This window comes from Lepisma saccharinum, chromosome 24 (genome assembly GCF_977018435.1).
Source record: "Lepisma saccharinum chromosome 24, izLepSacc3.1, whole genome shotgun sequence".
NCBI classification, from domain to species: Eukaryota; Metazoa; Arthropoda; class Insecta; order Zygentoma; family Lepismatidae; genus Lepisma; species Lepisma saccharinum.
This window is the reverse complement of record NC_139252.1, coordinates 63,108,879-63,134,572: the sequence shown is the minus strand read 5'-3', so window position 1 is coordinate 63,134,572 and position 25,694 is coordinate 63,108,879. Positions and strand designations below refer to the sequence as shown.

General features: G+C 38.8%; 1 protein-coding gene across 4 annotated transcripts in view; it reads right to left on the bottom strand.

Annotated features, from left to right (window-relative positions):
* LOC145978081 (4-galactosyl-N-acetylglucosaminide 3-alpha-L-fucosyltransferase FUT6-like) overlaps window positions 1–25,694 on the bottom strand; it is a 58,462-nt gene that overhangs the window by 9,947 nt on the left and 22,821 nt on the right. For 2 of the 4 annotated variants that reach the window (XM_083110499.1, XM_083110502.1), the window contains exon 2: window positions 19,228–19,313. In XM_083110499.1, coding sequence (XP_082966625.1) covers window positions 19,228–19,253 — 26 coding nt within the window. In that variant the 5' untranslated portion in view covers window positions 19,254–19,313. Of the gene's footprint in view, window positions 1–19,227; window positions 19,314–22,497; window positions 22,604–25,439; window positions 25,540–25,694 lie in introns of those variants that run through there. The other 2 variants (XM_083110500.1, XM_083110501.1) reach the window with 2 other exon arrangements.

The window sequence follows — 25,694 nt, the reverse complement described above, 5'->3', positions numbered from 1 at the left end:
ATACTAATCTCTTGGCCTCCAACGGATGTATTTATCTGGGCAAGAGATCTCACATTCATATTGTTGTTGGTTTGGTTTATTTTACTTCGCTTTTCTGCCACATTTGGTTATCGCGAAAATGAGGATGATGTGATGAAATTAATGAAGAGACCTCGAACAATCCAGGCCGGGATTCGAATCCTTGATGAGCGTGCATTCTTGTTCCTGTGTTGTACTCTGCAGTGAATAATGAAATAATTTGAAATGAAAAATGTATCTCAGAACTCAAGAAGCCAAATTAATATTATTGAAGAAACTACAAAAAAGTGTGTTTTGTTACCAGTTTTGTTTCTGTGCATAAAGTGGACTAGAAATATCAAATCAACCAACCGTGGGGGAGTGGTTATCACAGCGCACTAGGACACCAGGAGTTCCGGGTTCGAAACCCTACCTGGGCATGGGTATTTTGTGTTTGTCCCTTCATTAATTTAACGTAACATCTTCGCAATTAACCAAATGTGAGAAAAAAGCGACGCTAAGTAACAAAAATCAAGTCAAATCATTGATTGGTTGCTTGATTTGGTTTATTTACTTCGCTTTTCCGCCACTTTGGCTAATCGCGAAGATGATACAATATAATTGATGAAGGGACACACTCAAAGGATACCCATGGCCAAGCCAAGATTCGAACCCAGGATCTCTGTCTTAGTAAATCAAATCATTTTTTTATTTTCAAATGGGGGTGGGGGTTACGTGTACTTTTTTTTAGTACTCATTCATCATTTTGCAATCTTTTCCAATTATTGACGTTCTATTTTTAGGAATACTGGGCCCTAAAGGGGGCAGGGGTATGAGCCACACCAACCCCCCACTTGAGCACGCCACTGATTGCTACCCCAAGTGTCGACGTCACCGCACGTCACTGACTTATACACACTTTCCTCAAGAAAAATCTTTGTAAGAAGGGAGGAAATTTTAGTAATAAATTTACGTTTTGTAACTTCTTACGTCGAAATCTTATTTTTGCTATTTTGAAAATCTCGTGGATCCATTCAGGACTTGGATTAAGTGGTAGAATATGAAAACGTGGAGTTCTGATCTCGTTCATGCGTTTTACAATCACATTTCCCGTCTAACACATAATTGTAGTGGCTATCACCAGTGCTACTCTCACTGTTCATCGATTGGGTAGCACATGAAATTAAAATGGAACAGGATTCAATCCCATGTATAGTATGCCAGTCCTTATGTATGCAGACGAGACGACATAGTCATCTTGTACGAGACAATAGAGGGTCTACAAAGGGGCATAGATAGCATATATGATAGGTGCATCAAATATAAAATGAATGTAAACATTAAAAAAAATCATTGCTTTAAAAAATGGCTACATATTTAGCAGGCAGGAGATATGGACATACGGGGGGGGATTAATCGAGCGGGTTAAAAACTTCACATACCTGGGGGCAACACTCTCCATGACGGAGCTGGACACACCACATAAGAGCACGAAAAACTAAAACAAAATTTGCAATAGAACAAGTCAAAGGACAATAAATAAGGCACCTCAAATGCCTTTCCCGGTCATTCAAAACCTCTATTCATCAATAATATTAGGTACATTAAACTATGTAGTAGAACTGTGGGGGTTAAGGGGGAACAACACAATAATTGGCATACAAACCGAATTTTATAAGAGAGTAATGGGCGTAAGCAGAGGCACGGCCAACTTTGGGATCCTCAAGGAATTGGGCCTGAACAGAGACACGGTACAAGCACGGATGAGGGTTGTTAAATATTGGATGCGATTATCACAAGAGGACCAAACTACGCTGAGGGGACAATGTTTGGAAATACAGACAAGGAAGGAAAACGTTTACAGCTGGGGTCTGGAAGTGAAAAATATCTTATATAATAGCGGAATGGGCTGGGTATGGGAAGAGAGAGGAAAGGTGGGGGGGGGGGGGGCATCTCAACAGAAAATCAAATCAGAGACAGGTTACTGGACATAGACAAGAAATAAAAGCAGACTGCCAAACAAAGACCTCCATCAGGGAACAGCTAAGAGTAAGAGAATGGGGGAAAGCGAAATATATCAAGGCGTGGGAAAAAATGAAAGAGGCGCGCTGACATGGTTCAGATTAGGGGGATGGAAACAACTAAGAGAAAGAAACGAAGCAGGAGAAACGATATGTTCTTTGTGCGATGGGGAGGAGACGGACGAGCATATCCTACCGAACTGCCCTTCTACACGTGACCTAAGGGACAAATGGATGAAAAACTTAACAGGGAGGGAGGTGATAGAAGTGGTAGAGGACAGAATAAAGATAAAGGAAGCGGGGCAGCAAGTGGGGAAATACCTGGGAGAAGTAAGAGAACGGCGGGGGAGAGTTATTAGAGAAGGCAGCGAAATGAGTGATCATGCTCCAGACGAGCCATCTTTATAGTGTAAGTGTGTGTATAGTAAAATTTATGCTTTTTTTGGTGAGAGTGATGGAAAAGAGAAGTGGGTCGAGGAAGTAGGAATGCTCTAGTTGCTAACCATCTGCTAGTTTTCGCCTCACACCATACTTGTTACTGTATTTGTCGGTATACTTTTGTTCCGATATGACGTTGTGCAGAGCAATGCGCCATTGAAGAACGTTGTAGGATAAATACAATTGTGATATAACAATATTAAAACGTGTGGACTAGAAATCGTCTCGAAAGAAAATATTGTAATCAATGCGTACTGAACAAGCTTTTTAATGAACTCGGGTATGCATATTCGTACATGAGATTCGCAGGATTCATTCATAAAAAAATATCTTGTTCAATTAAATATATCAAACATGTAATACACTTGTAATAATAAGGATTTTCATTATCGTCTAATCATATGTTACGTACAAATCTCGCTTTGCATAAATAACTAAATATTAATGAACTGAACACGAATGCACATCATCTCTCTTACTATTTCTTTTGTCGAGAAGCGAACGAAAACAACAAACACTCGGAAACCACAGGCAAAAAACTTTCCTTTGGCAAACTCACAGATTATCTATCTTCACATTGCCAAACTTCGCCCTAATTGGCTGTTCCACAGAATCCAGTCGAGGACAGCCAGTTGCAATTAGAACTTGGGCTATTCCTCAAAATCCGTCAAGCGGCCATGATTTCCATCCAGGTAGCAAGTTCAGCACCAACTAGGGAATTCCTTCTGTTTTCCAGTTCCCACGGGTTTTGAGTGTTGCCAACTTAGCTCTCTTGGAGCCAGATCTGGCTCTTTCGTGCACTCGTTTGGCTGTGAACTGGGGCGCCTGCCACGTCCCTCACTATGATACAATCACTGCTTCCGCCCCACATAGACCAACTTTGCCATGATTATACTTTTTGCATGTGACGTGATATTGTTATATTGGGTGTGTCGCCTCACCCCTCTTATATCCCCAGCTACTTTTTTTTTTTTATAGTGCCGTGTTGATGTGAAATTGGCATAATATTGTTATCAGGAAATCCTTTATTTTCGATTTCATACGACCATGAGATGGGTGATGCACAGGATCTAGATGGTGAAAACTAAGAATAAATTGTCATCAATTTAGAGTTAACGGTAATAGCAGTGCCCCACCCCTTTGACAACTAACATTACTCTAGGAAGCACTTTAGCTCCTTGAAAGTCAGTTTTAACTCCATTTAAGGTGAAATTTTGCTCTTTTATGCGCACCAGGTTTGGCAACACTGCCAGGAGGCAAGGAGAAATGCATTGGGCATATGAAAGTATTATTTGATTTGTTCTCTTGGGAATATCAAACTTCCGATGGAATAGAAAATGATATCAACGGGAAGAGGGTAGTTTGAAGAAGTGATTGCCAAGCAGAAAAGTCGAAACTCCCATTTGATTAGCCGTAAATTGATGTTGAAGTTGATTCCCCATAAGGAATACACGATATTCCGAAAATTCTTATTCTTCATATTTTTCAAATATCGTGTCCAGCTTAATAATAAAGATAATAAAACGCTTCCACTTGCAACAATGAGAGAAATTCATGCTCTTGGATACGTCCATGGTGTTTGTGTAATAGCATTGCCCATTCGGGCGATATTGAAATAAATGCACAATTGTTGCGTAACTGTACCTCCTCCCCTTAAGGCACCATGCTTTGGGCTTCGGCTACAGGATGCGCTCCTGGGGGAAGCGTAACAACTTTTCTCCTGAGATTTCGACCAGTGTTTGTGACCGATGGCCACTCACCATCGTGAGGATATTGTAGAGCTACGAAGGAGTAGCGTAACCCGGTCACGGAAACTTGCCACAACGACCGGGGGTTCGATGTCCTCTAAATATGTACATTCTTTTTACACATGCTTGCAGCTTATTTTGTGCCTATCCTAGAAATAAAAATTCAAGATCCGCCTGAGCATAAAATGCAGTGGCGTCTCGTTCCTTGGGGCTTCCGGGGCTTAGCCCCTAAAGAAAAACGGACGTATTCACGTAATTATCAATCACCATAACGCATAACTATCACACAGTCTTTTAAAAGGCGATTTTTACCCACGTAAATTCATCGTCTGTTGCAATGGATACGACAGCTCTCCTAGCGGCATTGATGTCAATTATCGTTTTCCGGGGCACGTCGCAAAGGAAGGCGTGGCGTACACCCACCTACGCTACAGTGAAGGTCACATGCTAGCAGAGAGAGGAGGGGAGAGTGCAGTGGATGGATTTGAGTGCTGATTCGGGGCTACTTCCGTTGCGTCGCGTTCGATCTCGCGTGTTATTCTGTAGTGTTTTGGTGGCTTTCATTCGCTATGTTTGAGTGAGTTTGGCAGGGTTGATGTTCGAACACAAATTGATGAAGGACACAGGCTGTCAATTACAAGACACAAGGAATTTGTCCGAAAAAATAGGCGTATATTAAATAGAATTATCGATTGCTTAAAATTCTGTGGTCGACATGTACTTGCTCTACGAGGACATAATGAAAGAGAACAATCTTTAAACAGAGGCATCTTCCCAGATTTATTATCCCTTCATAGAAGAGGGGCAACTAAAGAGGGAACTTCGTGTTCTTTATTGTAGTGAAGAGTTGAAAAACATAAACTCTATCAGTAGATTGCATTAATTTTTTATTGAAAATTATTTAGAGGTTACCTTTTCAAAAACAGTAAAAATGACGAACATAGTTTTAATAACTCCAGTGGCAACAGCTGAATCTGAACGATGTTTCAGCACATTGAAGCGTATTAAAACCTGCTTAAGAAATGCAACGGGACAAGACAGACCAAATGCCTTGGCACTTGCTTACAATCGAGATAGAATACATTTCAAACATAGGGGGCTTCAACGAAAAAGTAATAACAAAATTTGCTGAGCAGAACAGGAGTCAACGTTCGTAGAAAGGTATGTTTCACAACAATACCTGTTTCTTTTGTAATAATGTGAATTGTCATTATATTTTAAATTCTTTCAAAAAAGTAAGTCCAGTTTTGTAGTCTAGAAGAAAATATACCTATTTTTTGTAATTCATGTGAATTGTCATTATATTTTAAATTCTTTAAAAAATAAGCCCCGGCCAAATTTGAGGCCACGAGACGCCACTGATAAAATGGACTTCGTCAAACAAACAAAACAAATCGTTCCCTCCACGTGGGTTGACAAGGCGATCAATATATCTCCCCAGGCATGCAGGAAAATCGAACAGATTCTGACAATAGATAATTTTGTAATAGGCTACTCGTACTGGACGTCAGAATTATTGAGCTGTGCAGTGGCGTCGTGGGGAGATTCGAGGGCAGTTACCCCACACTTTAAGCCACTTTTTGCCCCCGAACTATGACCTCTTAATGCTAAGCCTTGTCTACAAAGAAAAAATAAACTGTCCTTCTCCCAGTCCCCACTTTTGTCACCCTTCGCCGCTAGTGACTTCCAATGTATGGGCAATTTATTCTGCAAACACATAGCCAACGAATAAAGTGTGCGGCTGGAGAAGATGTCGGATAGTTCTATTTTATAGGAAATAATGCACCTTCCTCCCCCCCCCCCCCCCGTAGTTGCTTCGAATTTTCGCCGGCTTGGAAATACAAAGAACATAACATTGTTTAATAACGCAACACTAAATGTCAAAGTGAGCGTATTAGGGGGTACGGCTACGATTGGTCCCAGTTTCCTCAAACAACATCGAATGCCAAGGAATATCGAATGCAGTAAAAGACGGCAAAACACAAGATTGACACCTGGAAAAATGAACGGTCACAACCGCGCTTGAAATTCTTTGGCAGACGCCAGGCCCTTAGCCAGAATTTTATTTCGCGGCGGGGGGGGGGGGGGCATTCCTCCCGTATCAACAGTTGTCAGTTGTCAGTTGACGCGCACAGACCGGTTTCGAAGACGCTCCTGGGTGACCCACTTTCACCATGGGGATAGGCGTGGAATCCTACAGAGCCCGTATAGGACTTTTCAACGCTTCTAAATGGAAGAAAATCACGGGAAACGGGGCTGGTAACGGGCAATGGCTTGTCCAATGTGTTTTGTGTTTTGGAGTTCTCTGCATGCTGCTCATCATCGGAGGAATAGAGCAAAACCCGGGTCCAGACTCTGAGAAGATGACTATCGAGAATCTGTATAGGTTTCAGAAGGAAGGTCAGGAACAGTTATCGTCCCAAGTGAACGAGATAAATAAGAACGTGCTGTGTTTCCGGGAAGAACTGTCATCTCTCAAGAAAGAGGTGAAGGCCATTAAGCAAGAAATGGACTTCTTAAAAGAAGAGAACGCCAGGTTAAATGATCAAGTATCCTACCTTGAGTCCCAATCTAAAAGGAACAACCTCGTTTTTTACAACGTCCAGGAGGAAGAACGGGAAACATGGGAGAGGACGGAGGAAATACTACGCCAAGTGATAGAAAAGAATACAGGCATCGCGCTGGGAGGAGATTCGTTCGAGAGGGTCCATCGCTTTGGCTCAAGAAGAGGCTGCCGTCCGATTGTAGCCAAGTTTCTCTCGTTCAAAGACAGGACGAAAATACTGATGAAATCTAAAAGTTTCAAACAGTGCGGTGTAGCGGTTTCGGAGCATTACTCTGATCGTGTGCGTCAGATTAGAAACGAGCTAAAACCTCATCTCGAAGAAGCCAGGAAGTGCGGTGACGGTGCGTTCCTCCGTTACGATCATCTCGTTGTTAACGGTGTGCGTTATTCCTTGCAACAGTGCGAAGAATATGCAAGATCGCGTTCCGTGCAAAGAAATATGGCAACGCAGGAAATTCTCAGAAATACACCTGCAAATGAGAATGTCAGCGTCGAACGTGAATCACGAGTGTCTGCTGCTACCCCCACCCCCACCCCACGTCACCCCCGGCTGCGTATTTCACATATGCACATTGAAATAGAGATTGGAGGCGTGGCTTGTAATGGAGAAGTTTCTGGTTGGTTGGTCTATTTTTTCTTTATTGAGCACTTCTATGGCGTGCCTAACAATTAACTACAAGCTTGAACTTGTTCAATGATGTAAACCACTTATATTTTCCTTTTATATTTATTTTCTACTTTTTATACATTGCTTTGATCTTTTCTACATCTTTCTATTGTAGTTCACTTTCACTAAATCCATACTTATCCTCCAGCGATTTATTTATGTTCCTTTACCTTGTGCTGCCATCTGCTTTTCTTTTTTGAAACTCCTCTCTTTTCATCTTGTGTTGTTTCCAGTATGTAATATCTGGTTTGTAACAACTTTTTACAAAACAAATAGCAGCGCACTTATATAGTCGAAATTAAGGTTTTGGCGCTACTCAAGGTTTTGACAGTTTTTTAAAGTAGGAATTAAAAATGTTCCTTGTTTGCATCTGACGAAAAGCGGAAAATGACCCAATATATTAAATAATTGTATAAGAATTTTCATCCAATGCAACATTTTAAAAATTATTGCCTCTTTTATTTCCAATAAGAAAGTCTATTCGCTTTTCGAGTATTGATTACTATCCGATTGCGTCGTATTTTTCCCACTAGATGGTTCTGCTTGTAGTCGGTGGTTTACAGAAAGTGTTCGCACAAGTCAATGAAATAAATGCCAGTGTTCTATGCTATATCATTGAGGCAGTCTGCTAGCCAATAGGGAGCATTCATACACAAACCACGCCCACAATCTCTATTTCAATGTGCACATGTGAAATACGCCCCCCGGCTATCGAACTGCGAGGATTCCAGTATGCAGCTGAGGAACCGAAACAAGTGAGTCCTGTGGAGTGGGAGATCGGGTCAAAGGGGAGGTAAGAATCCGTCGAGCAGTGACCTAGCATTAGAAACTATCACCATATTTCATAGCAACGTTCAAGGTTTGACATCAAAAGCGTCAGAGATAGATATATTTTTCGAGGAACAAAAAGAAAACAACAATGAAATTACGTTGCACTGAACACTGGTTAGTAAAAGATGAAACAAAGTTTAATTATATTGATAATTTAAGTATTGCATCTAGTTACAGTAGGCCAAATATAATAAGAGGCGGGTCTTTAATTTTCACTCAGAATGAACTTAAAAGTAACGTAATTGAAATAAAGCAAGCTGTTGAGTTGTCAGTAGAACAAGTCTTTGAATGCGCCGCGATTGAAATAGCTATTTACAACTTATGTGTAATATCAATATATAGAACGCCTAGTGGAAATATGGATGCATTCTTAAACAAGTTAACACTAGTACTAGATCTCGTAACAAAAAGCTCCAAAAAAAATATTGTTGTTTGTGGAGATTTTAACATTGATGTATCTAAAGACACAGCAGAAAAAAATAGTTTTCTGGATGTAATGAACTCTTTTGGTCTGTTTCATACAACTCCAACTGGAATCACCAACAAAACAAAAAGTACAATAGACAATATTTTTACCAATATAAACGTTAATAAATATTCAGTAGAAACTTGCATAGGTTTTTCTGACCATGATTCTCAGCTTATTAAGGTAAACGTAATAGAAGACAAGCGGAATCATAAACCACGCGTAAAATTCAGAGTTATTAGACCTACAAACAATGATGAGAACATTTAAAAATTCAGAAACGCGCTTAAATCAGAAACATGGGATTTTATAAACAATATGGCTGTAAACGTAAACGCGAAATTCGAAAAATTTCTTGATACTGTAAAATACCATTTTAATAAATGTTTTCCCACAAAAAAAGCACGAGTTCACAACAAAACCAATTGCCTATGGATAACCAAGGAAATTAAAAATCTTAGCAAATTAAAGCGATCATTGCATAAACAGAGTAAATATGCAAACAGCACTACCCTTAAAGATCATTACAAACAGTTCAACAAAAATTACAAGAAAACATTAAAACATTGCAAACAGTTGTATGTTGATAAAAAGTTGAATAATTCAGAAAACAAAACTGCAGAACTATGGAAAATAGTTAATCATATAACAGGTAAAAAAACGACCACGAATCAAGATATCATATTAGAAGCAGGTAATGTAATAGAGACAGATCCGCAAAAAATAGCTAATACTTTTAATAATTATTTTGTTAATGTAGCACTTAACCTGCAACGTAACATCAGCGTAACGGACACATACAAAGAAAAGTTAAATAACGTGAAAAGATCTTTCACGCATTCTTTCTATATGACCCCTACTACAGACGAAGAAATTTCCAACATCATTCCAAATATGAAAAACAAAAAGTCAACAGAACTAGATTCAATGCCGATTAACGTGATCAAAGAGATTTGCACGTACATTAACGAGCCTTTGGCTAAATTAATTAACGAGTGTATGGAAAATGGTAGCTTTCCAGATTGTCTAAAAATATCAAAAGTAATACCCTTCTATAAGAAAGGAAATAAAACAAAAATTGAAAACTATAGACCAATTTCCTTATTGTCAATTTTTTCAAAAATTTTCGAAAAATTAATTTATAATAGGATAATAAAGTATGCAGAAGATAAAAGGATACTCATAAAGCAACAAAATGGGTTTGTGAAATCGAAAACAACAAAAAATGCCATTTTTGATGTAATTGATAATATTCTTTCCGCCATAAAACGTATTCTGTTGTTGGAATTTTTTGTGATTTATCAAAAGCGTTTGACTGTGTGAATCATCACATACTACTAGAGAAATTAAAATACTACGGAATCCGCGGTCTATCAAATAAATTAATAGAATCCTATTTATCGAATAGAAAACAGAGCGTTGCAATAAATAGCTTATCCAATAATAGGACGCAAACAACATATTACTCCGAATTGAAAGATGTGGTTATTGGAATCCCCCAAGGATCGATACTAGGACCCCTATTGTTTTTATTGTTCATAAATGATCTTCCAGCAAATGTTGAAACTGCCCAAGTTACTCTTTTCGCTGATGATACTACTGCTTTAGTAGATTCTGTTAATGATGTGACTTTAATTAAAAAAACGGAAGAAGCTCTTACTGAACTACAAAGCTGGTTTTCAGCAAACAAACTTTCTATGAACAACGAAAAAACTAATATAATAAAATTTGGTGTATCTAGAGCCAAAAACTCTTCTATTAAGCAAGATAATTTCACAGTAGGGCATGCCGTTATAACAGCTACTAACAATACAAAATTTCTTGGAATATTTATAGACGAGTGTCTAAACTGGAAAGTTCACATAGATCATTTATGCAAGAGGCTAAGCACCGTATGTTACCAATTAAGAACCTTAAAAAATAATTTCAATACAGTATGTATGCTAAATATCTATTTCTCAAACTTCGAAAGTATTTTGAGGTATGGTATCCAATTTTGGGGGAACTCGGCTCAATCGCAGAGGATTTTTAAAATTCAAAAAAGAGCATTGCGTATTTTGGCAAATGCACACAAAACTGATACATGTAAAAATTCCGCATATTAATACTTCCAAGTTTGTACATACTTGAAACACTTACTTTCATACACGAAACAAAATCGAACTATCCAAAGAACATAGACACCCACAATTACAATACCAGACGAAAAGATAACTTCCACATTCCCAAAGTGCGGCTAACTGCATACCAAATGGGACCTTTTTTACTCAGGCATCCAGTTATACAATATATTACCAAAAAGTTACAAAAATTTTGAAAGATCCACAATCTTTAAAAGTAAAGTGAAAAAATTGTTATTGGAATACACATTATATTCAGTTCAAGAATTTCAAGAATTAAATAACTTTATAAAATAAATGTAGATTGTATACACTATATAATATGTACTTTTACAGCACTAGTTCACTTCAAAAAATAATTTGTCAATGTATGTTTTACTATTATATTATGTTATATTATAAAAAATTCTGCCAAATTGATGTATAGATATATATATTATGTGCGATGTTCAACATGTTGTATTTTGTAATGTACATGCACCAATGCCCCTCAGGGGTACTTTCGGTGTGAAAATTGCTCAATAAACTCAATAAACAGTCGCCATCTAAAGGTGATAAAGTGAGGGGTAGAAGCCCTGAAGATGAATTTCTCAGTATATTGATTAATTGATTTACTTTATTTTACTTCCCTTTTCTGTCCCTTTTGGCTAATCGAGAAGATGAGGATGAGTAGAGGCACATATTTTTGGTAAAGAAAAAACGGTACAAAAACAGAGTCAATTTCAGGTTCAAAAGCGGTAAATAAAATGAAATTTCGCTGTTATAGCGGTGAAAAAGCACCCTATAAAATGACATTTTGGTTTTAAAAAATGTGAATATAATCCCAAATTTGATTTAAAAACTGCACTGTTACACAAAATCAACATATCCCTTCAAATAGCACATTAAATCATTAGCAGAATATTAAGTTTATTCCTGTATAAAGGAGTCCATTTTTGCTTCTCAAATATTTACAGCAGAATTAATCAATTTTCCGTGAATTGCATAAGTCGCAGGATAATTCTGACTTCACAAAGTGTCGCGTCGGTATATAAACGGTAAATTTCGTGTTAAGAGTCTATTTCGCATTTTGCAGTTCATTTCGCATTATTTCGTGACAAGACAGGGTAGGAAAATGCACCTCACATCTTTCAGACACATGAAAAATTAATATTAAAATGTGTTATTTCACATTTCGTGTTTTCGTCAAAAACAAAATATGCATGCCTCTAAGGATGAGTGATGACATGATGAAATTGATGAAGGTACACTCACAAGCACTCGTGCTGGGATTCGAACCCGGAACCCCTGGCGTTGTAGGGCGTTGTGCTAGCCACTCCACCACGGAGGTCGTCTCTCAGCTAAGGAAGTAAAATTAATTACCACTATACACTATTTAAATTAGATATTTCTACGATTTCGGGGGGGGGGGATTCAGCCCCCGAGCCCTCCTCCTGGCAGTTGCTACACGCAAGCCTTCTTGCACCACTCATGGTCTGCCTGATTAGGCTTATTAGACCTTTCGCAGTTTAACAAACATTTTATCTTTAAACAAGTAGGTCATGGATTGTTTTCTTGCATTGCCTAATACGTTCTTTTAACACTGCATAATGTTACTTCAAAACTGTTCGAACTTTCCCAGCGGAATTGTTCGCACTTTGCAGGTCCCCGTGCAGTTACGCCGAGCAATGCCTTCCGATTTTACCGCTGCGGTCACACTGGCGTACGTATAGGGGGACTGAAGGGGCTATAGCCCCCGAAATTTTGGAAAATCAACATTTTCATATAAAAGCACTAAAAAACTCGAGAAATAATCAGTGGTAAATGCAAACCTCGAAAAATGACCCCAGTTGCCATTTTTGAGAGTGGAACGTTCTAAATATACGAAATGTCTTATTGTGTATGGCACCCACTAGATAGCAGCCAGGGGCGCTAAATTTTGAAAAAACATTGAGTTCTTAAAGTTTGAAAGAATCACAAATTCTCCCTTCCATGTACCATGATATTAATGCACCATACTCGCTATCTTAAATCTGTCATTCACTGATTTCAAGACGCAAATATATAACAACAACAAATATAATAATAATAATAATAATAACACGATAAATTATGAGGTGCGCTATGTCCTCATGGACCCTTATAAATTGGTGCCACTTAAAGGATCTACTTATAAAATTCCAGCCCTTCCCGAAACAAAATAATTCCTGCGACTTTAGTGGCTGGGGATAGTATCGAAAGGAAACGAGATGGACTTGACAGTGTCTCGTTCTATTACGGCTATTTTATGCCGCTTTTCTACCTCTTCGGTTAATAGCAACGATGAGGATGAATGATGAACGAGTGGTGGGACTCATGCCTTGACCACGTTCCGAAGCTGAGACAGAAGTGAAGATGTAGCGTGTCAATTAACAAACTTTCACGACGTGTAAAGGTCACCAAAGCAAACAACGTTTCTTGAGCGCAGTGGTTGGCATAGCACGCTACAGCCGGGGTTCCAGGGTTCGAATCCCGTCCTGGGTATGGATGTTTGTGAGTGTCCATGTATCAGTTTCATCATGTAATCACTCATCCCCATCTTCGCAAATTAGCCAACAGTGGCAGAAAAAGTGAAGTAAAATAAAGATCAATCAATTGAATCAGGAATCCGGTGGAGATATTGTGAATCGACCGCCAATCAATCCACACACCCCAACATTCCGCTAAATTTTTTTCGCAAGGGTCCAATTTATGGTCATTTTGGTTCTAAATGACTAAATACGAACGTAGCCCCCACCCCCCATTCCTGATTGGGATAAACCTTCTGGATAAACACCTGCATCATTCAAATTCTGCCAAAGTGTATTTATTTATTTATTTAAAAGTGTTTTTAAAGTGCCGAGAACAGCTTTTCAGCTTAACACAGCAGTATTACATGTTACAAGGTATCCAAAACTACAGTATTGGACACGAGAACATTCCAAAATATTTAGCAAACATAACCTAAATCTACAAAAATTTTAAAAATGCATTAAAAATATACAATTGTTACATTTCAACTATAGAACTATAAGAGTTCTTAAATAATTATCCTTATATATGAAGTTGAAAATTGTTTTAACAAACATTATCAATATCTATCTCAATAAACTCCAACAAATCAACTTCGGTTAGAGATTGGTTAGTTCGTTGAACTTTTCAGCCTAACCATTGATTATTTTATTGAAAAGCAGGAAAAGAAAAAGTTTCTTAAAATTCTGTCAAAATAAGCTGGACAAATGAAGATGTGTTTATTTTGCGAAGACACTGGTTGCTTCCGATCTTAAATTGCGTGCCTCACGCTAGAACGGTTAAGCGTGGTTGATGTTACATAACGTGCGTGCAAGCAGTGCTTGAATCTGCATTCTCACACGTTCGGACAAGCGCACAAGCGTGTTCTACAGGTGTACACAATAGACCGCAATCGTGATGTGTTTCGGTGCAAGGTGTTGACACACACACACACGGACATACAATATTGCCAATCGTACATTGCCAAAACTTTCTACAAAAATTGCAAATAATAATAATAATATTAATAATAAAAAGGTGCCTTCCATGTCGAAGTGCCCCTGATTCTCAATTTTTAAAATTAAATGCAATGCTGTAACTTTATTCTATCTTGTAGGGGTGTGCGAGATCCCGAAAAGTCGGGACCGGTATCGGGAAAAAACCATTCCCGTACCGATCCCGACTTCGGGAAATGACTTCCCGACTTTTCGGGATCCCGAGCAGTCGGGAAATACGGAATGGTCATTATAAAAAGTCGTTAATTCTCGACATTTTCTGCATTGTAAATGTCTGGAACTTATGGAAGTTTTTAGTTTTTGTACTAGAAATGCAAAAATAATTATTTTAGGTGAAAATGACGTGTAGAATTCGAGATTTTGAGACCTTCGGAAAACATTTTCCGTCCCAAAAATTTCACGACTTCGTCGGGAAAATTAGAAGTTTTCCCGTCCCGAAAGTCGGGATTTAAACAAATTCCCACTTTGTCGGGAAAATGAGAAGTTTTCCCGTCTTGAATGGGGGATTTAAATAAAAAATTTCCCGTCCCGATCCCGTCCCGACCCAAAAAATTCTGTCCCGCACAGCCCTAATATCTTGTGAGTGGACAATCTAAAATTGTCATTTGGATAAAAATTAAAGTATTATACATAATTAGAAGATACATATTGTTCGTTTATTTTAACTTATTTTTTTTTTTTTTGTTTGTATTGTGTCCCAGTCGTGACACCAAAAGACAATTAATTTCTGCTTTAACTGCTACATTCCCCTTCAACTCCACTAGAATATTCAAAGGTCAATTACCTTCTCTCTTTGTCTAAAATAAATAAATTTCTTATTAAGTAAAGAGGCAGTGTTTTACCTGTCCCACCAGTGACACAAAATTGATCACTTGTAGCTATAAATCTGGCAAAGTGTTCTAAGGGTAATTATGTTTAATCAACAGTGTTAAGTTTCATATTTCATTGCACAGAAACTGTAAGGAAAATGTTGCTTATCTATCTGTATCAAAAATGTAGTCTGTGCTTCCCTAAATAAACTGGTGGCTTACAATGGTTTGATTAATGGCTATTTAAAAGTATTCCAATAAGCACCTCACTGACGGTGATGATGACTTTGGTCATTTGCTTATGCTATACCCCTGAGACCTTCTTAAGCTGTGTGAGACATCGCCAAAAGTAATAATAGAAAAGTGAACAGTGATGGTGTCATCTGCTTCGCCTATTTGGCACGAGTGTGTCTATTTGTAGAGGGACGATCCTCTCGTCTCTCAACCCCCGGATCTCGTCATGGCTTTGAGGGGGAAGAAGTCTTGACGTCAGCTCTGTATTTGAGTTGAGTCGCGTGAACGTGTGGGACCGTCTATAAAAATGAATCTCATAGTAAATTAATTTCGGTTCCACTAAAATCTGCATGGACGTCCGCAGGTATTTTCCAGGGAGGGGCAAGCACGGTAATTTTTTCCAGGGGAGAGGGAAAAGTAGGCATATTTCACCCCCCTCAAAAAACACTGCTTCAGTCTGGAATTATCATGTTCCTTCAATGCCCTCAAATAATTAACATAAATTACTGCGACTGAAGTGAAAATACTTTTTAGGTGAACATTCATTTTCCAGGGAGGGGAGCGGGCCTCCCTCCCCCTTCCGGACGACGTCCATGAAAATCTGTAAGTATTATAGGTTACCAAAGTCTCGAACGAGTGCGAGCGAGAGTATCGTACGCGTTCTCAATAGGAGAGACACACAGAACCCAAAACGTGTCAATTGACACATATATTGTAATTTAAATAACACGTTAAGGCGCATAAACTGCAAATGATGCACCTTTTAGTGTGTCAAAATACACATAGAAATGTATAAAAGGTTATTTTTGTCAGATGAAGTTTCGTGTGATACTCTAAAATGCATCAATTTTGAAGATCAGACAAGATAATTTCGAAGATAACAAACTTTCACCTTTAATGCATCAATTGACACAGATAGATGTGTAATTTTGTTATCTTATCTTTGAAATGATCTTGTCTGATCTTCAAAATTGATGCATTTTAGAATATCACACGAAACGTCATCTGACAAAAATAACCTTTTATACATTTCTATGTGTATTTTGACACACTAAAAGGTGCATCATTTGCAGTTTATGCGCCTTAACGTGTTATTTAAATTACAATATATGTGTCAATTGACACGTTTTGGGTTCTGTGTGCAGAAATACGTAGAAACTGTAAATTCATTAAATATCTCAGTGTAATTACTGTAATAGTAAATCAGAATTATACCATAGAAGAATAAATAAAGGAGAGAGTTATTGAAGCGTACAAAGCATATTATGCACATACATTCCTATTTACATCAAAATTTTTATCAAAAGATTTCACGTTGAGGCCGTATGACGCCATTATAAAACCAATGTGGCCTATGGCTGTGAAACTGTTTTGAAAGATAATGCGGAAATTTTTTGTCCCGACTGCAATTGACAATGAAGTATGGAGAAGAAAAATAAGCGAGGAGACTGAGTCCTTCATTAAACACAAGAATAGTGGAAGAGAAATATAAGCTAGAAGAATTGCATGCATAGGACACATAAGAAGAATGCGGCACAACAGAGTAACAAAGAAAATAACCTCAACAAGACGAAAAGGATGGCCGAAAACTGAATGAGACGATGATGTGCTTGAAGATTTGAGAACAATGAAGATTAGAATTGGAAAAGGCGTGCACAAGACAGAACGGAGTGGCTGAAAATCATCCAACAGACGAAGACTCACATAGAGTTGTAGATCCAAAAAGAAGATGTCTGGGTCCCTGTCTTGTTTCGGTTCCATACCATTCAGTGTTTTCGGTTGTGACGTCATAGTTGCAACGTGCCACCACTCGTAACTCCAGGGTATGGAGATCCGAATTGGCAACACACCCCTCCTTGCTCCGGCTGGTCAGTTGGGAGCACCAGTTCTCACCCAAGGATCGGGATTAAGACGATCCACCCTTCCTCCAGGAAGGAAACCACCGAATTGCGACACGTGACGGTGACAGTAAATAAAATTCCAAATACTTTATAATTAAAATGTCCAAAATCTTTAACCACGAATCGCGCGCGTAGATACTGATTCGCACAAGTTAAAAGTTATAATTTGTTGGGTCATGCTCGCTCGCAGGCAGTGATAAGCAATTTATTTAATACGAGAGTCCGCGCACCGCCTTCACAGTTAATATCAAGACCTCAACTGCTACCTCAAGCGCGAGGCGCAGCATAACAGATTGTTCTAACTTACAATACAAACTCATAACATAAAATAACACAAGAAAAACTGATAATTTATATAACACATCAATGTTAATTTGCGATAGTAAGCTAAAGTTCAGGTTGGCAACAATTAAAAATGCCAACGTGGAAGTTTTTACATCGCCAAGAACACGAAGCGTGGTTCCCCCACTCCTAACATAAGCAGCCAATAGCAAAACGATATTTTATTGAAAACGAGGGAGAAATACTTTGCAATAATATTACAATATTAAACTATATAGAAATAACTAAACTGATTTTATCAAATAAATCATATTTGCCCTTGCACATAAAAATGATTAAATAAAGATTTAGTTTATAACGAAGACAAATTACTTCAATCTTGTACATTGTTGAACAAAAATCGATATTAAGAAGTATTTAACTTGTGCTTGAAAAACAATGAAAACGTTGCATATATTATTTGGGATAATTATTAGCCTATAAATTCTGAATATATGTTGCAAAAATACGCGAATAATATTATAACATAAGATAAAACGTAAATATATACATGAGTTATAAAAACAATTAAGTATAAATAATTTAATCCAAGTTCATAACTTGAAGGTATACGAATAAGATTAATGCCAATATACCAACTGAAATCTGCCTAACATGGCGGTCGTTACATAGTTTACGTTGCAGGTCGGAGCTCAAGTGATGGGATCTGTTGTGTGAAGAGTAAGATTCATTTTGTCTGTCTTGAAGCCATTGTCAGTGGCGGATCCAGAAGTTACAGTTGGCAGGGGCGAATTTCAACCGAGTACCTCGTCTCACCGAGAATCAGTTCCAACCTACAGTTGCACTATTTTTTCTATGAACAATAATATCGTGCTGTAAATAGGAACCAAGCTGACTTTCATGTTCTAGATATTAAGAGTATACATTGCAAAAATAGGGGTCATGGGATGAACTCGATTGTTATTATTGATTAAACAAAGATCAAGAACTCAAGGGGTGTCGGGTTTGATCCCTTTTTGAGGCATATTGCACAGTTGTTTGGATCAAATTTCTTATCATGACTTATCATGAGTATAAAGTGGAAACTTTAAAAATGTTCTGGAACCTGTTACTCGTGGTGATAAAAGATTGAACATTTGATTGATCCATTGATTTGGTGTTTTAAGTCCACTTAATGTATAGTAAGGCTAATCGGGACTGCACCTACAGTTTAAAGTGGTATCCGAACTGCTATGTGCCTCCACTGGGTATCGAACCCGGGACCCCTTGATAACAAGGCAACGACGTTACCACTGCGCCATCGGATTGAACATTTGAGTCTTCAAAAGATTATGCATAATAATATGTCCAGAAACGTGGCTGTTGGGAGGGGCTATCGCCCCTATAGCCCTCCCCGTGGATCCGCGCCTGTTCATTATTGACAAACGAAATAGACAAAGGCCTATGAATCGATTCTCACTTGGATCACACTATAACCTATAGATATAGCCTCGGATAAGATATTTGTTTACCTGACCTTAAGGTGTTTGTGCACAAAAATACATCCCCAAGGCTATTAATATTCCAAAAATAGCTCGTGTTTTTTTATGTTCATGTATCTCATCTTCAGAACACAAGTCTTACCTTACGCGTTGGCTCAGTACTTTCATCCAGAAGCTAAATTATTCTGTGTCTCAAGAAGACTCCTCTCGGCATATTGGGGAAACGATCTGAAAAAAGAAAAAAGAAGATCGCTATTTGAAAATTGCTCATCTATGTGTGTATGTGTACACATGCACTTTTGCAGACCTTTGGCATAGCCTGTACAACCTATTCTCAAGGCCACTAACCATCAATGTGACTTCTGAACTTAGAAATGTCTCAGGGCTGTCCGATAACTTTTGGTAAGGTGTAGAATTTGACAGAAAATTTGCTCTTAAAATCCACTCATCGCCGTAGAGTTAGGCAACACACATAACGCCTTGCAGGAAAGAGAATATTTCAGGATGTGGTTGTCCCTTTTTTATTGTCGGTGACCAGTGGCGTGTCCACACGGGTGGGGGGTGGAGGTAATACGCACTTTCGCCCCTGTATTCTTAAAAGAAAAATGTCTAAGGCAGGAGAAGATGACAAAATGAGGACAGGCTACTAAAAAAAAGTATACGTACCCCCTTTGGAAAATCCTGGGAACGCCACTGCCAATGACTGTACATACAGTCACCCTCTCCTCCTTCCAAGAGTTAAAAATTAGCAACCGGAGGGAGTAATTCCTCCCTCAGCCCCCTTATTTTGACTTTCCTTCGAAAGTCAGCCCATCCTGCAGCTGAAGAAATTTCGAGGTCGTCGCCGAATTTTCAGCGACAACGCGGCGTTCTTCTGTCAGCAATAGCAGATCGATCCACCAGATAATCACCCTAACTCTGATGGAAGGGGGGGGGGGGGGGAGGAACCTTCGAACAGATATTGCGGTTGTAAATCTTGCCTTCATTACCTGTCATTTGTCCAACGGATTTCTCAGTCACATGAAATGTTTGTTGCTTAAAAAATGTAAAACGTTTTAAAGAATTCAATGTCTCCCAGAGTTGGGAAGCTCAATTACCTTAAAAGTACCGGCAGATGAAGTTTTTCCAAACAAAGAACCTTTAGAAAGTCAAAACCCTCCATGGTATCTTGTGCCTAATCGTAACCTTTTTTTCACTAACCTGTTCTCACCCCGATGGCGCAGTGGTAGCGTTGTCGCCTTGTAAACAAGGGATCCCGGGCTCGACCCGGTGGAGGCACATAGTGATTCGGATCCCACTTTAAACTGTAGGTCCAGTCCCGATTAGCCTTACTGTGCATAAAGAGGACTTCAAACACCAACTACAGAAACTAACTTTAAGATCTAAAGATTTATTGTAGCCCTAACACTTCCAACAGTAACTTAGACGAAATGCAATTCTAACCCTACTAACACCTTTCTATGTAAACCTAGGATTATTCTGCACACCGAATAATCATTGGTCCTTGTTCTGGTATATTAAATCATACCATCATGTAAAAAATGGAAATAGCAAATAAAGGGTAAGGAACAAAGATAAACGGGGGAACCCGCTAAACATTTTCGCATGACGTTTCGGTATAATTTAAGGCACACCGGGAGTGGTCCAAGCAAGAACCTGTTATCCAATAACAAATACTGGTATGAGACAAATTATACTAATTTAAACGTTGCATTGGAAATGTGTTCGGGGTGTAAGGGGTCCGTCCCCCCTTTCTGAGACATCCAAACGGCAGCCCCATTTCCACGTAGTACACCCTGTAGTACAGTTTGCAGGCTAACGAGGCTCTGGTGCATGGACTCAGTCAGTATAATCCTCTGTGGGATTTGTATTGTGTGCTGCCCATGTGTGGATGTGATTGTCCTCTCATCAATTCTCTTTTCACCATTCATCCTCATCGTCGCGATTAGCCAAAACTGGCAGAAAAACAAAGCAAAATACATAAAGATCCATCAATGAAGCCAATTACATTTCGACAGGGTGGGTCCTGGTGGGGTCATACCCCCCCCCCCTTTGGCGCACTATTCCTAAAAAAGAACATCACAAAAGTATGAAATGATGGCAAAATGAGCGCTAACTACCAGAAGAAGTGTACGTAACCCCTCCCTTTGAAAATCCTGGGCACGCCACTGGTCCTGGACACTCTTGGTGCCACCGCTGGATGCGTATTTAGAATCCTACATTTTTAATTAACTTTAATGTGTCTGGCTGGCTGGCAGCGATATGAAGCATTTAAATTGACTGCTCCCTCTATATATGACAGTAAAATAACGAAAACTCAATAACAGAATTTTTAATGCTGCTACATCTTCGAAACTATTCGAGCCAAAAATATAAAATTTAGTAGGTCCTCCTCCGTGGCCGCGCGGTAGGGTGACCATACGTCCCGTTTTGACCGGGACCGTCCCGTTTCGGAGACATGTCCCGGTCGTCCCGTCCATATTAATAAAAAGCCACTATTTGTCCCGTTTTATGAAGGAATTATCATGAAAACCAAGTCTAAATTTGACAGACATTTCATGTTTAAAAAAATGCAATGTTTTGTATGTGTTCCATAGAGCAGTGAAGAATTATGCAGTTTCTGCGTCTTGACACAAATTCAAAAGACAAATCTAGAGTTGTGTGTCTGATATGTAGGGTAAGGTTTTAGGGGCAGGAAGATTGGTTCTTCTGCCAAATACTACTGACATTACTGTAATTCAGCATAGGATTAACATCAAAAGTTAATCAGAAAGGACGAGAAATGCTATGTAAATTATACCGACAACGGGAGATCATGTTTAATTGTACTTTATGGTGTATCATTTATGCGATCCATCCTTTAATTCATAATAACAATACGTTAATAACAGTAAAAAAAATAATTAGGCCTAACCGATTTTTCAGGAAATTGGGGTTGGGTGTAAACTAATCTTGAGATGTCCCGTTTTTTTTTTTTGTTAAAATATTATGGTCACCCTAGGTTTAAGACGCTGTGCTTTGGACGCCGACTACGGGACGTAATGGGTTCGAGTCCTCCTGGGTTCAGTCTCTGGGTTTTCGTCCTGTGTATAGGACCGGTGGCAACCCACCATCGTGAGGAAATTGGGGAGCTACGAGTGAGTAGCGTAACCCGTGTAAGTATATCTCCTATAACGGCTGAGGGTTCGACGTGCTGACCCCACGTCACCCCATTACCGGTTGAAGAACTCCGCACCTCTAGGTAGGATTGTAGGAGGGAGACAGGCTAAGGCCCTTAAAGTGCTGTCGAGCATGGGGTATGTTATGAGTATTAATCATCAATTTGATTCTGATTAAGAAATCACTTCCGATTGACACATACAAAATAATGACAGAGAGTATAACATTATTATATAAAGAGTTTCCTACATACCAACACCTAGATTTAGGCACTTGCACCGTGGCACGAGTTTTAGCAGTCCTTTGGTCACGAACGGCGCAGCCAACGTGCTCAGTCAGTTGTCTCCATCCAACAAGGCTTGGTTGTCTTCGAGTGCCGAGTAGGCAGTCAGACCTTCTTGCTCATCTTCGGAGCTTCTCGTCCAAATACGCATGACGACATTCAATTATGGCTGATGAACTCACTCGAAAAGTTGAACACATTGTACGTACAAAGCGTCGTTTCACGGTTTCACAACTTTGTGGTAAATTTCCGCAAACCTTAAGGACTACGTTACCATCTGGAGAAGTCACGTTGAAGTTTTCTTAGGACAGTTTTGTTCATACATTAAACTTTTCTATGCTCTTTTCATCGACCAATTGGAAGTTGATTTCAGAACACGTGATACATTTGTCTGCTCTACGTAACATCCAAAACCAATCGCTTCCCTGTGACCGCCTACCAATTCTCGTAGCACTTCTGGCAACTGGAGAATCGCAGGGGACCAACTTCCTTACTGGGATTTTTACCTTTCAGGCTTAAACCACACACGCTTACTCATGCAAAATGTCAAAAACAAGTCTGGGGTTAGTAATTTCAGGTTTTTATTAATTTTCACATGCAAACATGCTTGAAATTTATTAGAAAACAATCCGTTTGACATGCATCGCATAAACTTACAACCACGACTTCCATTCCGCTAAGCCACAGAACATCTCCACACTCCTATTCCTCTATTTTATACAATGCGATTGTTAATATGGCTTTTCTTTACATCACTGTCAAAGTTATAATTCATACAGCGTGATTGCCATTGTAGCTTTTTACACATTGCTGGCAAAGTTGTAATTTGTACAGCGTGATTATTTTTTTTATATACAACATTTTCGACTTGAGAACTTATGATCTCTCATATCCCATTGATTACTTCGTAACTACTATAGATAACATTTATTGGACGTCAAGTATTGATTTTTATTACTTTTTCCATGTGCGACCAGGCACCAAGAAGAATCAATTCTCTCTCTTTGCACTAAAAGATGAATTTCAGTCGTAGAACTTTGAGAGGAGCGAGCACTGAATGACAATAAGGGAACTAAACACAGTTTAAAACTTCAAAAAATGAATATAAGTGTAATAAAGAACTGAAAATGATTAATACCCCCAAAGGTCAAGAATGCAAAATAAAAACAGGGGTCCTGACTAGTGCGGACTTTCTGCTGTGGGTGTGTCACTGGATGACTGCGAAAGATTTGGATGGGCCGCGTCTTCAAATACGAACGTGTTTCGATATTGTTACTGCATAATCCAAACAAGGAATTGTTATCCAATAACAGGAGTGGCTACTCACCGGAAATTCCTTGAATTCCAGGAATTCTGCGTGAATTCTGTTTGAATTTTTCCGATGGCAACTTTTATTATTCCAAATCCCATTGAATTTCACAGTTTAGGTTTTATTTTTGCCGAGGAGGGAAAAGAAAGCTGCGTGGAAAATAAAACGGAATTCTCTCAATCCTTTTACTTTGTCAGTGTCCTTTGCGGAACAATCTATCTGACAGAGGGAAGATTATTGCAAGATAAGATATATTGAAGTTGATTTGTTAAATGAGTTTGAAATTATTTTACAGTTAATATTTTTTTTCATAGATTAATACATCCCGTAACATTTGTGACTTGTGTTTCTTCATGTATTTCGAGTCTGAGTATGTGAAATGGCAAATATAAACTATGCACCTTAAATAGAATATTTTAAATAGTATATATACGTAATCAGGCACATATATAGAAGTATATTTCGGAGGAGTCCGAACCAAGTGTCTCAGGAATAATAATAATAGTGTTTAAATTAAAATAATTATATTAAGTTAAATAAAAAATAATAAGAATAAAGTAAAAAAAAAAAGTAAAGTGTTCCCCTGTGCTTAGCACCACGCCATGAAGGCGTATAGGGGAGTCCAGTCATGAGTGGGGGTGATGTGATCAGCATCACGCCCCTGACCGCCTTTACCCCCCAGGGTTTCCCCCAGGTAGCCACGTCATTCGACGCTGGGCGGGCGCCGGGACCGCTTCCTACGTTAGAAAAGTTCCCGGATTTGAACCGGCCGGGGATCGAACCCGGGACCTTGAGCATGGTAGTCAGACGCGTTACCGACTGAGCCACCGCGGCCACTAAAAATAATAAGAATATATAAATCAATTAATATTATATCATTATTACGTGAATAGATAAAAAACCCGAATAAGAATAGATATAACAGTACGTATTCATTATCTAGCTTATCAGTAGTTAAGATCGTCATAATTTGTATCAAAACAATTGCCCTGGCAAATAAAGTAATGTCAAATGGATCAATAATTGAATAAAAAAAGAATGTTAGATCCAGTTGGCGAAAATTAAAGTTTCTGATTTAATATTTATGTATTATAACAATTGATTATACAATAAATGCTAAACAAGTATTTGTTCATTGTTTAATTTTAGTACTTAATGGTAAGTCTTTCGTGGGGGGGGGGTCGGATCCCCTGGACCCACCCCCTAAATACGGTTTAATTGAATTGAATTTGAATTTTTTGATATATTGGAATCACACAGATCCTTTATATTAATATATTCGTGTGTATGGTGAGAGCCGGTAATACTTAAGGCTGAAATAGAGAAAACATGTGTTTGTGCCATTGAATTTTTGGAAAGTTCGCCTTGAAAATCGGGAATTATTATTTAATTTTGTCTCGGTCCTAGAGTTGCCACCCTGTGGAGTAAAACGTATCCAGATTCAAATGTTGCGTTGAAGATGTGTTAAATTTTAGGTTGAAACTACCATGGCCCAGGGGTTAATAGATCGTGCTCCGAAACCAGATGACTTTTCATTAACTTTTGGGCCCTGCTTAGTATCTACCTTCCGCCCTTGGATTACCTTAGGATAGATCCCACTTACCTAAATGAATGTAGCTACGGAGATGTCACAGAGTTCATGGAGGAACCAACCCAATGCACACTCGAAGCTTATCTTTTGCAACGCACAGCACAACCTTGAATGCTTGATAGACTCACGGGACTACAACCGCCGACATGCAACGTGGATGTAGCAGCTTCACGCTACCTGGCGATTGACAATCCAAGCAACAGGGAAAACGCCCAATTTCCGCTTTATGCGTGCTGTTTCTTAGGACACACCTACAGCTAAGCGCCG